The sequence below is a fragment of the Pseudopipra pipra genome, chromosome 19 (assembly GCF_036250125.1).
Source record: "Pseudopipra pipra isolate bDixPip1 chromosome 19, bDixPip1.hap1, whole genome shotgun sequence".
NCBI classification, from domain to species: Eukaryota; Metazoa; Chordata; class Aves; order Passeriformes; family Pipridae; genus Pseudopipra; species Pseudopipra pipra.
In genome coordinates this window covers 12444267-12458333 of record NC_087567.1, presented here as the reverse complement: position 1 = coordinate 12458333, position 14067 = coordinate 12444267, and the positions used below count along the sequence as shown (strand labels likewise).

Below are 14067 nucleotides of genomic sequence, written 5' to 3'. Positions count from 1 at the left end.
ACTCACTGACCCAGAACATAACAGAGAAGCCTGGAGAGCCCACCTGTGGCTGCAGACTGGGATGACACAAACCTCTGGGAATGGGGGTGACGGAGCCATCTAAGCCAGGCTGGGCTCATGCTCCTGGGACAGTCCTGGCCAGACACAAACCTTGGCGCTGCTGTGCAGTGACTCTGGTCCTCTGGATGAGATGCTTCCATGTCCTCTGGAGCATTTGTCCCTCCATGGGGACCTTGGCCGAAATGTCCCTGCTGCAGAGGCAAGAGAGCCAGCCACACTTAAAACACCCCGCACAGCCACAGTACTGCCAGAAAACATTTATTTTGTGCACTGACTACCCCAAGGACTGGGGTCTCCCCCAGGCTGGGCTCACCCTGGTTTGTCAGTCTGCCTGTGGGGACAGATGATGTGTTGCAGTCAGCTGGGAACACACCTGGAGCACACAGGGGCTGGTCCCAGACCCTGCACTGTGGGCTGGCCTACCTGCTTCAGCCGGGGGGCTGGGAGGATGCTCAGGCTCCCCCTGTGCCCAAAGGAGTTGGATGCAGTCCCAGGGCCAGCTTCTCCTGACACTTCCTGGCAACAAACTCCAGCTTGCTCCTTGCGAGCTCAGTGTCGTGGGCCGAGATGTCGCGGTGCCAGACGGCGCGCACGGTGTGTGCCGACCAGGGGAGCAGCAGGACGCTGACAGCCTGCCCGGTCTCAGCCACCTCCTCTTCGCTGGTGGCACGCAGGTGATCGCAGAGCTCGGCAGGGGATGGCCAGGCCCCCCGGACATTTACCATCACGATGTTGGTCTCCACCGCTGCCAGGTTAACAGAGCAGAGAGACAAGTCCAGCACGTGGATGCCTGTGGGAGGCCGGGGTGGTGGGTGCGAGCCCAGTGCCTGGCTACCTGCCCCAGCCATGCCCCAGGTCCTGGCTGAAGGGAGGCCCTTTACCCCGCCGTGTGGTACCAGGGTCATTGCGGGCACCAGGGGGATGGTCACAGAATCACCCCAGCACTCCAGATAGGTGAGGATCCCAGCAGCATCCTCACCTGGCTGGAGACCCAGCATGACCATTGGGGGATGGTGCCTGAGCCAGCACTACCCCAGCAGTGCCTGGCAGTGCTGGGTGTGCTGTTACCTCCTGGCAGGCCGAGGGGCCCTGAGGTACCTTCTGCAAAGCGCCGGGCATTGTCGTGGTCTCTGTGCAGCGTGGCCTCCGCGTGCCGCAGCCCGAGGAGAGCAGCAGCCGCCAGCACTCCCGCCTGCCGCATCCCCCCGCCCAGCAGCTTCCGCGTGCGCCAGGCCTCGGCGATGAACTCCCTGCGCCCCGCCAGCACCGCGCCGGCCGGGGCCCCCAGGCCCTGCAGAGCCACCAGCGGGGTCACCCCTGCTGCCCCTCTTGGGGACACATCCAGCCTGCCAGGTGTGTTCTTAGCACAACGCCTGCAAACAAGGGCCAAGCTCCAGCTTGCACTGCCTCCCGCCAGCCCTGGGGACCCCTCTCCATAGAAGCACACCTTGGAGAAGCAGAGGGACACGGAGTCACAGTGCTGGGTGATCTGAGCAGGCTCCACACCCTGGGCCACCGCCGCATTCATCAGCCGTGCACCGTCCATGTGCACCTGCAGCCCGTAGTGGTCAGCGAGCTCACGGACCTGGGGGCACAGGGGGAGCTGGTCTGAGATGGACCCCTGGGGCATCTTGTCCACCATGAGCTGCGCTCTGAGCTCCAGCGTCCCCAGAGTGTCAATGTGCTGGGTCCAGCTGCTCATGTCAGGCAGGATTGTGCCAGCACTGTCCGTGGGCTCCCACCTGCCTGAGGTAGGTGAGGGGCAGCACCCGGCCTCCCGCCGAGCTGTGCGTGTTCTCCAGGCAGATGAGCTGAGGGCGTGGGTGGTACCGGCTGCCGTGGGCCTCGCGGATGATCAGCTCCAGCTGGTCCAGGTCGAAGGTGCCGTCTGGCAGATCTGGCAGGGCTTGGGAATGGACACCGGCAACCTGCAGCCAGGGCGGGTAAGAGCACAGAGCCAACAGGGGACAGGGGGGTTCCAGCCCTCTGCCCCTCTGTCCCCTCCATTGGGTGTGCTCAGCCCCTACTCATGCACAGCCTGTGGTTTGGGACAATCTGGGTGATGCTGTGGCAGTGGGTCCTCTGCCCAGCCCAGCTCTGGCAGCCAGAGGAGGGCAGCACATGGCCGCCCTCCTGCCCCTGCCTGCACTACCACCAGTGCCACCGTGCCGCCCTCGGTACCCACCTGTGCGGCCCCACCATGCTCATAGAGGTGCAGGTGGGCGTTCTGGCCCAGGAACAGCTGAGTCCCCCTCTGCTGGCAGTGGCACATCACTAGGGGAAGAGGGGCCGTGAAGGATTGCCAAGGGCAGCACCCCACAGCTCTGCCCTACCACCCCACGACTTCCCCGGCAGCAGTGGGGCTCTGCCCCGGGGAAAGCAGAGGGGGCCCCGGCCCCAGCAATGCTCTCCCGGGGAACGGGGCTCTGGGGACCCGAGAGGCGCAGGGCTGTCCGGGCCCTCCACATGTCCCACGGGACGGGGGCACCACCTGCCCCCGGAGCGGGCCTGGGGGCGCGGGGAGCAGCCAGCGCAGCCCCGGACTCACCAGCAATAAGGTTGGCCATGGTGGCCGTGGGCACGAACAGAGCCGCCTCCGTCCCCAGGGTCCCCGCGGCCCGGCGCTGCAGCTCTGCGGGGGGACACGGGAGTCCTGGGGGGCTGGCGCTGGGGGTCCCGGGGCGCCGGGAACCCCACAGGTCCGGGGACCTCACGGAAAGTCCGTCCCCTCCGCCCACCGTTCACCGCCGGGTCCTCCCCGTAGTCGTCGTCGCCCACGACGGCGCGGGCCATGGCGCGGCGCATCCCCGCGCACGGCCGGGTTACCGTGTCGCTCCGCAGGTCCACGGTGCGCGGGGAAACCGCGGCGGGGCGGGGGGGCCTCCGCGGCTGCGACCCCCCGAGCACCCCCCTGGGCCAGGGCAGCCGTCCGTGCCGCAGCACCGCCCGCATCGCCGGGACCGCCCCCCGCAAGGGCTCCCGGGCGGGGGCGGGACCGCCCGGCCCCCGCCCCGGGAACGGGGCAGGGATTCCGTGGCGACGGCCCGGGGCAGCAGTCCCTGCGTGGGCACTGTAGAGCCGTCGTCCCTCCATCTCCCACCTGTGCGCTCGCCTCAGCCACAGTGGCGCTGGGTGACACGGGTGGGGGACCGCCCCAGCCCCGCAGTCTCCCGCGGCCCCTCGCTTCACCGGGAGCCCCATCCTGGGCGCCAGGGGGGATCCGCGAGTCTTTCCATGGCTGAGCGAGGATAGTTGCGGCTCCCGCCACGCTGTGCCGCTGCCAAGAGGGCTGGCACGGGGTCACCTGGCTCCAGCTCTGGCTGTGTCTGCCCTGGCAGCAGCCGACACATCACCCGGTGGCACCGAAGGTGGGCTGGCACTGCACCGGTGCTGTGGGGTCTGTGGGCAGCTCCGCAGTTCTCAGCGCTACCTGCCTCCTCTGGGGGGACCAACCGGCCTCTTGGCAGAACTCAGCACTGCCCCGGAGCAGGAGGGCATGTGCCCAGTGCAGCAGTGAAACCCCCCTGCCTTTCCCTGTCAGGCTGGACTGGCTGGGCTGCATCTGCCTCGTGCTGTAGATGGGGAGGGGGGCACAGCTCTGCAGAACCTGACACTTTCTCCTGACATTTGCAGGGGATCAGCAGGGCAGGTGCGTTCAGGTCCCCCCTTCCCCTCAGGGGCTATGCTGCCCAGCCCTGCCCACCTGTGTATGTGCCACATTCCAGCCACCTGCACCATGGCTCCTGCCATGCTGCTGCCTTCTCCCTCCCTCTGCCCCGCCACAGCCTTTGCCCTCCCCAGATCCCCCATCCTGAGCCCTGCAGCTTCCCCACCGGCTGCCCTGCCCCTGCCTGTGCCCCTGCCCATGGGGCCCCCTCCCTCACTGCCCCCCTCGCTGTCAGCCCCGCAGATGAGTGAGCCATAAACAGTCCTTCATGAGACATTTTTCACACGCAGGGCCACATGTTAACAGTTTTTCTTTATTTACTGCCTCCATTTCCTCTTTGTTCCAGGAACTTGTCCTCCAACTTCAAGCTGCTCATGATTAGGCAAAAAGGCCTCTAATCTCCCCGATCTGATTTACCGTCACTGAGAGCAGACGCTTCCCGTTACTGGCCCTGGACCTGGAAGCATGGACAGCTGAGCTGTGCCGGCTGCCGAGCCCAGCCGAGCCTCCCCAAAGCTGCCCCGCCGCACACACCGCCTTCCCAGCAGCTTCCTCTTCCAGTAAGAGCTGGGCAGCACAGCCGGTCACGTCACAGGTGAAGGGCTGGGAGGAAGAGCAGCTGTGGGGCCCTGGGCCAGGGACCCCTCTCCATGCCTGGGGCGGCTGCCCTAGAGCAAGGCGGGCTTTGGAGCTGCTTTCTCCACTTGGAAAGGCTCGGTGGCTGGAGCATCCCTCGACATGGCCTTCGCAGCCACTCACCCATCCACTCCCACAGAACCTAGTGGGGTGACTGGTGGCCCTGGGGTGCCCACAGTGGGGAGAGCTCCCATGCATCCTGGCTGTCCCTGTGCGTGACTCCAGCAAATGCTGAAGGGTGGCTTCAGAGAGCTGAGGGACAGCTCAGGGCTCTGTGCTGTGCAGCCCCCATAGCCCAGGCAGGACCTGCAGCCAAGCAGGGGCTCCTTCACTAGGAGGTGGCCACATCCTCTGCAGGACCGTGCAGCGTGGCTGGGTCTCCTCTGCAGAGCCCCTTGTCCTTCAGCCCCATACCTTTCTCTGGGTCTCTGGGCTGCGACCTCCCTCGAGGGTCTCCCCTCACTACGAGCACACACAGAGAGCTCCCCCATCTGCACGGGGCCCAGTAGGGCCATGGTGGGGCTTGGTGGCCATATGTCGGGCAGCCAAGCTGAGGACACAGTAGTGTGGGCAGTGGGTGGGCAGTGCCAATGCCTGGCCAGTGGCTTGGCTGGCAGCTGGAGGCTTGCTGGGGGCTTGCCCAGGACCACACTGCGCTGTGGCTCTGCAGCCACCACCTGCCCACATCAGCTCCTGTGGTGGGTTGAGCCTCTGCTCCGCTGGGCTGAGCTCCTGCTCCAGCCGTGCCTCCCCGGGGCTAAAATTAGCAGCTGAGGCCTGGCTGGGGAGCTGGGAGTGGAGCCCAGACCCCACCGCGGAGGATCGGGTTTCCCCCCTCCCTGCCACAGGCCTGGCAGCCACTGGGGCTGATTCCCGGAGCTGGGCCCCCCCTGCCACCGGCCCCACCGGCAGCCCCGTCCCAGCCCTGCCAGGCCCAGCTGCTTGCCCTGCACTGCAGGAGGCTCAAGAGGGGCTGTGGGATGGGGGGGCACAGTGCTGTCCCTCGCCAGGCTGGGGCCGAGCTCTCTGCCCCTGGCACACAGGACTACCCTGGGACAGGCTGGCAGTGAGCTCTATTATCAGCCTCCCAGTAGAGCTGGTGGCTGCAAGGGGGGCCCTGTGCGGACGGGGCTGTCGGTGGCTCAGGTGGTGCCCTGGGGGTCTTGTGCCAGGTGCCCAGGGCTGGCTCAGGACCGGGCAGTGACCCTGACATTCTCACCATGAGCTTGGGGTGTTTTCCTGTCAAGCTGCCTTGGCCCTACAGCCACACTGTCCTTGCTGCCTGTGCTGCCCACCCTGCCTGCCCTCTGGGCTGCCACGGCTCGTCCCCGTAGGCTGGCGTCCTGGAGGGTCCCGGTCCCACCGGGGCCGGGGCAGCTGCCATCCGTCACCCCGAGGGGCCGGAGCCGCGGAGCCGAGCAGTTTCCCGCTACTGGGAATGGCGGGGCGACGCCGGGGAACGCCAGTTCCAGGCTCAGCCAGTCCGGGTCGAGCCCCCACCCGCCGCACTCCCGGTGTCCCGGTGCCGGTGCCGTGTCCGCAGCTGCGGCACGCGGCGGCCGCCGCTCGCACACGGCACCGGCCGGGCTTCGGCCCGGGACAGAGCCCCGACGGGCAGAGTCCCGGGGCTGCCACGGCCGTACCCGGTGCGGGACCCGTGGGCTGCCTCGAGGAAGCCCCGACGGAGCCCCGCGTGGTCCGGAGCCGGGGCCCGGTGGCCGCGCGGTCCCGGCCGGTGCCCCGTCCCCAGCCCGCGGGGCCGCGGATGCCCCCCCTCCGCCGGCAGCGACTTTTCCAGTAAAACCGCCGCAGAGATCCCGGCTTCCCGACAGGCCCGGCCTCCGCGCCGGGGGGGCGCCGGCCGCCCTTAACCCTTCCCGGCCCGACGGGCGGCTGCGGGTTCGGGACCCGGGGCGACTGCGCCCGCCCTGCCCGGCCCGGCCCGGCGGCTCCGGGGACCTGCGGGGGACTCTGTCCGCCGGGTCCGGGGCGGCGATGGCCCCACTCCCTAGAAACAGGGGGTCCCGGCGGTCCTGGCGGTACCGGAGGCTCCAGTGCCGAGGCAGCCTGACCCGCGCCACACCGGGAGCCGGTGGGAGACACCCGGCCCCGGGGGGCCTTTCGGCCTCAGCCCCGGCGGGGTCCGGCCGTGCCGGGAAGGGCCCCCCCATCCTACCGTACCCCCCAAACAGAGGGTTTTGCTTCTCAGGGTGCAGCTGAATAGAGGCTGGACCAACTATCCCAAGGGCCAAGGAGCTGGAGAACCACCGGGGGAAAAGCCCCTCTGTGCTGTGCCCCAGTGAGGGCTGGGGGTGGGTTAGGACCCTGGCGCTGTGGGGATGGGGTGGCCGTGGGGTCCCTGGGAGAGCCCAGGTGCTGGGGCAGCTCTGGGCACACCCTGGGAGAGTCCTGGTGGCGATGATGGCTCAGGGTTAGTGGCTGTGCCAGCTCCACAGCCCTGCTCAGCACTGCGTGGGGACGCTTTGGCTGGGTGGGCAGAGCTGGGGCTGCCCAGGCACCGAGGGTCCGTGCTGAGAGCTGTGCAGGGCCGTCCCCACTGTGCCCTGCCTGCCTCCAGCTGCTGCACTGGCCGAGCCAGGGCTGAGGTAAGTGCTGTAATTGTTTTCTCTGTGGCCCGAAATGAATAATTGAGAGGTCTTTGAGGAGAATTAATTAGCCCGTTTATTGGCAGTAAATGCTTTTCTCCAGATGATGAAATAGATCTCGAGCCACACGTGGGGCAGGCGGATGCAGGTCACTGAGGCTGCTCCGGAGCTCGTAGGTGCCAGTCTGCAGGCCAGGCGTGCCAGTGCCCCATGCCCACTGTGGGCTCCCATGGCCTCCCAGCGGTCCTGCGTGCCCGGAGCTCACTGCACCCACGGCCACTGGAACCTGGCACGGGTGGGAGCACAGGGCACCAAGGGGTGAGCAGGGTCCTGTGGCAGTGTGGGAGCCCTCTGCCCCTGTCATGCCCACGTGGCTTCCTGCTCCCCCCCTGCTCACATCCCATCCTGGGGGCTCTCTCCCTGTGCAGACTCTGCTGTGTCCCCTTGTGTCTCCTTTCTTGTGGCTGCCAGGGTAGTGCCAGCTTGGGGCTTGTGGCCTGCACCTCCTCCTCCTCCTCCTCCTTCTCCTCATCTCCTCTTTCTCCTTCTCCCCTGGGCATGAGGTGAAGGGCCCAGGATAGCCAGAAATGCTTAAACAAGGATTTCCTTGTTGCTGCACAAGCTGTTTGCCTTATCCCAGGCCAGCCGTTAATGAGGTTTGGCAGGAGGCACCGTCAGCCCCAGCCATTGGATTTCTATAAATCAGCCTGGAGCTGATGCTTGGGGCTGGGATGGAGCTGCTTGGCTTCGGTGCATGGGACTGCAGCCTATGGGCCATGGGAGACCCTCTGGGAGTGGAACATCCTGGCAGGGTGGAGAGGGGCAGAGGCTGAGGGGGCCAAAAGGGGACAAGGGGGCTGTGGCTGCTTCCCGGTAGGCAGGTCAGAGTGTCCACTTCCAGGAATGGTGGAAAATGTAAAGCAAAAAACAAAGCAGCTTCCCACAGCCGAGGTGCTTCTGTGTCCTGATCTTTTCCACATTCCCACCTCCCTTCCCCAGACCTGGGGAGGCTGTTGGATGGTCAGAACCGGGATGGAGATGGCTTTGCTCCCCTGCCTGCCTGCCTTGGAGTGGGGGCGGTGGCCATGGCCATGCATCCCCAGGCAGCCTTAGGCATGCAAAGCGGGGTAGGCAAAGCACCCAGGCCCCCAAGAAGCATCACTGCAGCTGGGGCTGGTGGTCACTGCTGCAGCTGGCCCCTGCAGGGAAGCAATGCCATAGTGGCAGGGCTGGCATGTGGGCCCTTCACACTGAAGCCGCTGCAGCAGATGTGCTGGCTGCTGCTGGCACAGGGACACTGCCAGGGCTGCAGGTCCTGTGGAGTGCCAGGCTGCTGCTTCCCACAGGGACACAGGCTGTGCCCAGCCAGGACCCTTGCTGGGATGTCCGGAGTGCAGCAGGGAGCAGATTCCCATCAAGAAAGGCCTCCTGGGAATGGACGCTCAGGCATTCTGCTCCTGGCAGTCCTGTGTACAGGAAAGGAGGCTCTGGGAAGCAGGACCCTTATCTCTGGTTTTCCACAGCCATGCGTTCCTGCCGTGGGCAGCCGGGCTCTGCTCTCCTCACCGGTGGGACAGTTTGTGAACTGGCACAGCCTGTCTGTGCTGTGCTGGGCTGGGGGGAGCAGCAAGTCTCAAAGGTGATGTTTCAGTTCCTGCTCTGAGTGTGCATCCCCCTTGTTCAGAAACCCCACTGCTCTTGCCTGAAAGGAGAGTTTCTGCAGTGTGTGGAAATCAAGAAGATCCCCAGCCCCAGCATGGCTGTGGGGCTCCTCCAAGTCACCACTGGCTGCTGGAAAAGCTTCAACCTCCCTGCTGGTAGCCTGGCCCATGGCAGGGCAGTCTCCAGGTCAGTGGTGTCCCTCCAGGTCAGCAGTTTCCCCACACAGTGACCCCACAGCAGGACAGCACCAGGATAATGGCAGGGGCAGTGAGCAGGGTCTGGCAGGAGCTGTTCCTCCGTCTGCAGCCACACACCTCCACCCTGCTGGCATTCCCCACTCTGCTCCCGTTGGCCTGGGGTACTACCAGCCCTAACAGGGGTGGGATGTGCCCAGTCAGAGGAGAGGGAAGATGATGCTGCTCAGGCAGAGCCCCTGCTGTGGCTGGAACCTGCCACTTCCCCTCTGTCTGCACCCACCCGTGGGCGCGAGCGCAGCTGGAGGCTCTGAACAGCAGCAGCAGTGTGGTGCTGAGCATGGGCAGCACTGGGGAGCCCTCAGTCCCCCAGGGACCCACTCATGGCTGGGGCATCTGTGGGGGGCACCGGCGTGCACAGCTCTGTGAGTGGGCACCTGCACCGTGCTGGGAACCCAGGTTGGTCCTGGCCCTGTCGCTGCTCTGTCAGCCCCAGGGCCCTGCTCCATGCCATGGGCAGGGAGTCTCTGTGCCAGGGTGCCTGTGCCCACACCCCTCGGCAGCTGCAAGGCTGGGGCTGGGAACAGGAACCCCGGCGGGAGGTTGTGCAAGGAGGGGGGACCCGGGAGGGCACGGCCAGTGTCGAAATTCCACGTTCTTACAGAAAAGCCCCCGGGCAGAATTCCTGACAGGGGTGATTCATCCCCCACTGGAAGTGATGACTTTGCCTCTCCAGTAAACAATCCTCAGCCCAGCAGGGTGCCACTGCACCCTCCTGTCACCCACCTGTGGGATGACCTTGCCTGGGAGGGCCCCAGGGTGGTGGGTGGGTGGGAACCGCTGGGCAGCAGAGAGATGGGTGCCAAGGGCAGAACTGAATCTCTGGCTCCCTGCCCCAGCTGCCATCTGAACCTGGTGCAGGCCAGTGCTGCTGCCAGGTGCTTTGGGGGGCCCGTCCCCTGCCAGTGAGGGCACACGGGACAGCCCTTTCCAGGAAGCGTGTGAGGGCAGCCAGGCTGTGGAGTTCCCGACAGCAGCTCTGGTTTTAATAACAGCAAATCAATGGATGCCCGATTCCGGCCAGAGCAAACTCCTGTGCTTCCTCCCTGGCCTCCCCCACTGGCAGCTTCCCTGCAGGGCAGAATGACCCTGGTGGGAGCCCCAACCCTGGCCACTGCACGTGGGGCTCCAAATGCTGATGCCCTGTGCCTGCCCGCCCTGCCTGCTGCACCCTGTCCCAGTGTGCTGCCTCCACCAAGCCTCACTGTAGGGAAGGGAGGTTGGGGGTCCTCAGTGCCCCTGCCCAGCCCTGCTGTGCCCAGCCCCCATGGAAGTGCTGCCCGTGGGGCTGCTCTGTGGCCGGGCATTCCCAGCTGCTCCAGCCGCTCGCTTCCCCAGCCCCGTGCTGTGATTCCACCTCCTCCCCGCGGGTTTGCACAAACCTCCCGCTCGCTTTGTGCTTGTTTTGAGAACAGATTAGTCATGGCTCTGAGCTGGCTTCCAGCAAACGCACAACAGCACCATGGAAAAACGAGAACAGTGAAGTGATGACTCAGCAGGGCTCCTGCTCCGTCCCTGGGGTGCCAACTGTCCCTGCTCCCGATGGCCCCGGGCACTGGTGGGACCACCCGGGGATGTGGCAGCTGGGCCAGGGCGGGTGGGTGATGGCAGGAAAGAATCAGGGGCAGTGCCTGCCTGGAAGCTGCAATGGTGGTGTCAGGGTGGGACATCAGGTCCCTGGGGGTGATGGACCCTTGAGTACAGCCTCCTCCCCTTCCCCTGCCCCCTCCTGCACCCAGTGGATGGGGGCTCCCCTCTGGCCTGCCAGCACCTTGCTGCCCTGAACCCCCACTGCACGGGTGGCCGAGCATCTCGCTGCTGGCAGCTCCTGCTCAGTGCCCAGCAAGGCTGGTGGGTGCTGGAGCTGCTGCAATGATGGGTGGCTGCCAGGACCCCGTGACAGGCTGGGGATCCCCGGCTCTGTGGGCTCAGCAGTCAACCCCAGGCACCGGGGCCTCCCAGCCAGCACCTGCGTGCCAGGGCCGTGCCAGTGACGGGAACTCCTGGGGCGGGCCCTTACCGTACCTCACACCTTGCTCCACAGCCCTTCCCTGCCCTGCCTTGGCCGGCTGCCTGGCGGCACAGAGTGCTGCCAAGCCTCCCTGCCAGGTGGCTTATTGTGATCCCATGGTGCTGGACACCAACTGGTGTTGGCTGCCAAGGATGAACAATGTAATTGCTAGAATTACAGTAAAGTGCTCCCATTCCCACTCATTAAATGCTGAGACAGGGCCCCTGGGTCCTTCTAGGGAACATCTGCTCCAGCTGTGCCCTCCACCAGCCACACGCCCCGTCCTCACCCACGCAGCACTACTGGTGCCCATTGCCTCCCACTTGACTGGCGCAGGCTGGAGTTGTTCTCTGCTGACGGCCCCTGGAGCCATGGGACAGGCAGAGCCCACCAGGCTGGTGGGGACATTCAAGTCCCCCAGCACCATGCACTGGAGAGGAGGTGGCATGTGAGGAAGGCAGGGCTGGACTGCAGACACAGGGTCCCACATCTGGGACCCCCATCCCCAGCCACGTGTGTGGCACTGCCATCACCGGCTCCTGCGCCGGGGCTGAGGCCAGGGCTGATGTGAGGCCAAGGGATGGTCCAGGGCTGGGGTTTGGCACCTGCCCGTGGCTGTTCTGCCAGGGTCATCTGAGGACTCTGCGCTGTGCTGGGCGAGCACACCCCAGGCAGCTGGCAGCCTGCTGCCAGTGCACCCGCGGGGACTCCCGTGACGTGCCACGTGCTCAGCAGTGACCGCAGTTGGTGGTGGGCACCTCACCGCTCCCTGTGGGTGCAGGTGCAACAGCAGGGAGGCCCTGGGCCCGTGTCCCTGCCAGGCAGTGGAGACCTGGGGCTGGGGGCCCGGGGCAGCGCAGCTCATGGAGCTGCTGATGGAAGAAGTGAGGACTCCACAGCTGCTGGCTCTCTAGAGCTGGCCACGTGTCTGGCTGGGGAAGCAGCAACAGAGTGGAGTTTCCATGGGGATGTACACAGCAGCTGGGCTCGACTGCATCCTGAAATACTCCCAGGCCTGGACAGGGGGTCCTGCTGCTGCCCCCTGCTCCCCACCTGCTTGCAGCTCTACCTGGCCCTGGGAGAGCCAGGGCTAAGCCAGCCCCCATGACTCCCCCAGCCACCAAGACTCTGGGCCAGGTCACCATCAGCTGAGCTGCTGCTGGGACAAGTACTTAGAGCAGTACCCCATCTGGGCAGAGGCCCAAGAGGAGGACCAGTAGTGGAACTGCAGGGCTCCAGGAACATCAGGCTGCAGCTCTGCTCCTCCTCCAGTCCAAGCAGCTGTTACCCCTAACGAGCCCACAGCTGGAGCCACCAGTGCTGGCTCCAAGTGATGCCATAGAGCCCATGCTTGTGCTTCCCAGCAGCAAGACAGGAGCAGATGTCCCAGTCCCTGTTCCCAACCATCCCTGTGGCCCTGGCCTGTGGAGGAATTGCCACGTAAGGAGCAGGTGGTGCCATTTACAGTAAGTCCCCGGCTGCTGCACAGCCCTTTCCTGCATCCTACTGGGAAATGTGGCAGTAGACGTGGGAATGTCCTGGTGCTGCGGAGCTGAGCAGGAGGAAGTGAGTGAGGGGAGCGCTGCGAGGTCAGTGTGTTTGTGAGCTCCCTGCTTGGCTCTGCTGCCCTAGTGCTCACCAGTGTTGCTGCCCACTGCCGCCTTCCTCGGGGTCCCAGTGCAGGGCTGGGGAGTCCTGCTTCCCTGTGCCTGGCTGGGTTTTGCCTCATGGCTGGGGGACTGGCAACAGAGCCACGGTGTCGGCTGAGCCCTCCACTGCCCCGCTGCCTGCCATGCCAGGAACGCTGGCTATGGTGGTTTCCTGTTTTGGATCTGCAGAGGCTGGTACACACCAGAGCAGGTTTCCTGCACCCCTGACCCCGTAGGGTTCAGGTTCTCCATCCCAGCGTACACTTCCTTCTTGTGCCAGTAATGAGCCAGCGGTGTGATGGGAAGCATCAGCAGCTGCCCAGCACTCCATGGGGAGGCCAGACTGAGGCAGGATGAGGGGTACCAGAGGTTGTGGGGCAGCTGCTTGTCCCTTCCTGACCACTCTCCTGTGCCCCAGCACCTCCTCGGGCTCTTATTGGGCCTGATGCTCTCACCTTGGCCACCATCAGTGTGGAGGAGGTGATGGCACTGGAGACAGGCTGCACTTACAGATGCACTGAGTTCTGCAGCTGTAAGAGAGACCCAGGGTGTTGGGATCTACAGGACCCCAATATCCCAGCCCTGCTCCTGGAGCCCTGCCCAACTCCATCTGGCTCCGGGCACCGTCACACAGTGACAGGATCTGATTACCCCGAGAACTCTTTCCCCATCCAGGAACCCTCCCAGGGGTGAGCTCAGCTGTCCCTGCCCTGCTGCGGGGCAGAGGGGAACTGGTTGCGGGACACACTTGATCGGCTGCTTACGAAATGCGGGGCCAAGTCCGCTTGGCTGCTCTGGAGCAGGCCAGAGGTTTGTGAAACCTTGGGCAGGGATTTGCCTGACAGCTGCCATGTCACTGCTACCCGTGAGCTTGGCTTTGTTCCAAGAAGCCCGTGGGGCTGGTGCAGCTTCCCGGACTCTCGACTCAGCTGTGGTTGCAGCACCGTGAGGAAAGTGGCCCTCAGATGGTGGTGCCAGGGCCCTTCTGGGAAGTGGAGAAGCCAGAGCTGTTCCTGAAGAGATGGAAAGGCTGGGGTCTGGCTGGGGGTCTTGGGCAGGGCCACTGTGGGCAGCCTGGCAACCCTCTCTGGGGTCAGCTTCCCATTCTGCCCCACCATGGGGTGCTGTGAAGCCCTTGCCTGCTGGGGGGGCTGAGGGTGCTCATAACCTCCCAGGGCCCTGGTTCCCCCTCCTCTTCTGCACCATGTCCTGCCCAGGAGCAGTGATGCTCTGCAGGGCAATGCTCCTGCTGGCTGGGGGCTCCTGTGCCCACAGCACTGCTCCCACACCATCCCTGGCACAGGGTTGGGAGTCACCAGCACTGCTGGGAACCCTGACATGGGGGATGTGCCTCAGCAGGGCCTGGCGGGCAGCCACCCGTGCGCGTGGACATTCCTTGCATAGCTGCAGCGGGTGCCCAGGCAGGCCATGGCGCTTCCTGGCAGCCTGTGTGCCATGGCCCTGCAGAGCAGCACCAAAATAGTCACTGGGACTGTGCCATGGCCACAGCCTGAGCTGGTAC

The 14067-nt window shown here is 65.3% G+C and overlaps 1 protein-coding gene across 2 annotated transcripts; it reads right to left on the bottom strand.

Annotated features, from left to right (window-relative positions):
* Positions 1-302: 302 nt before the first annotated feature.
* LOC135424735 (uncharacterized) lies at positions 303-3032 on the bottom strand. 2 transcript variants are annotated; one of them, XM_064676280.1, is made up of 8 exons: positions 2799-3032; positions 2609-2692; positions 2246-2334; positions 1803-1988; positions 1508-1645; positions 1159-1351; positions 484-850; positions 303-391 (listed from the first exon to the last, which is right to left on the bottom strand). In XM_064676280.1, exons 1-7 carry the CDS (start codon positions 3010-3012, stop codon positions 513-515), a joined length of 1242 nt encoding a protein of 413 aa, XP_064532350.1. In that variant the 5' UTR covers positions 3013-3032; the 3' UTR covers positions 303-391; positions 484-512. The 2 variants fall into 2 exon arrangements, with proteins under 2 accessions (XP_064532350.1, XP_064532349.1); XM_064676279.1 differs by having other exon boundaries at positions 303-850.
* Between the last annotated feature and the right edge of the window lie 11035 nt (positions 3033-14067).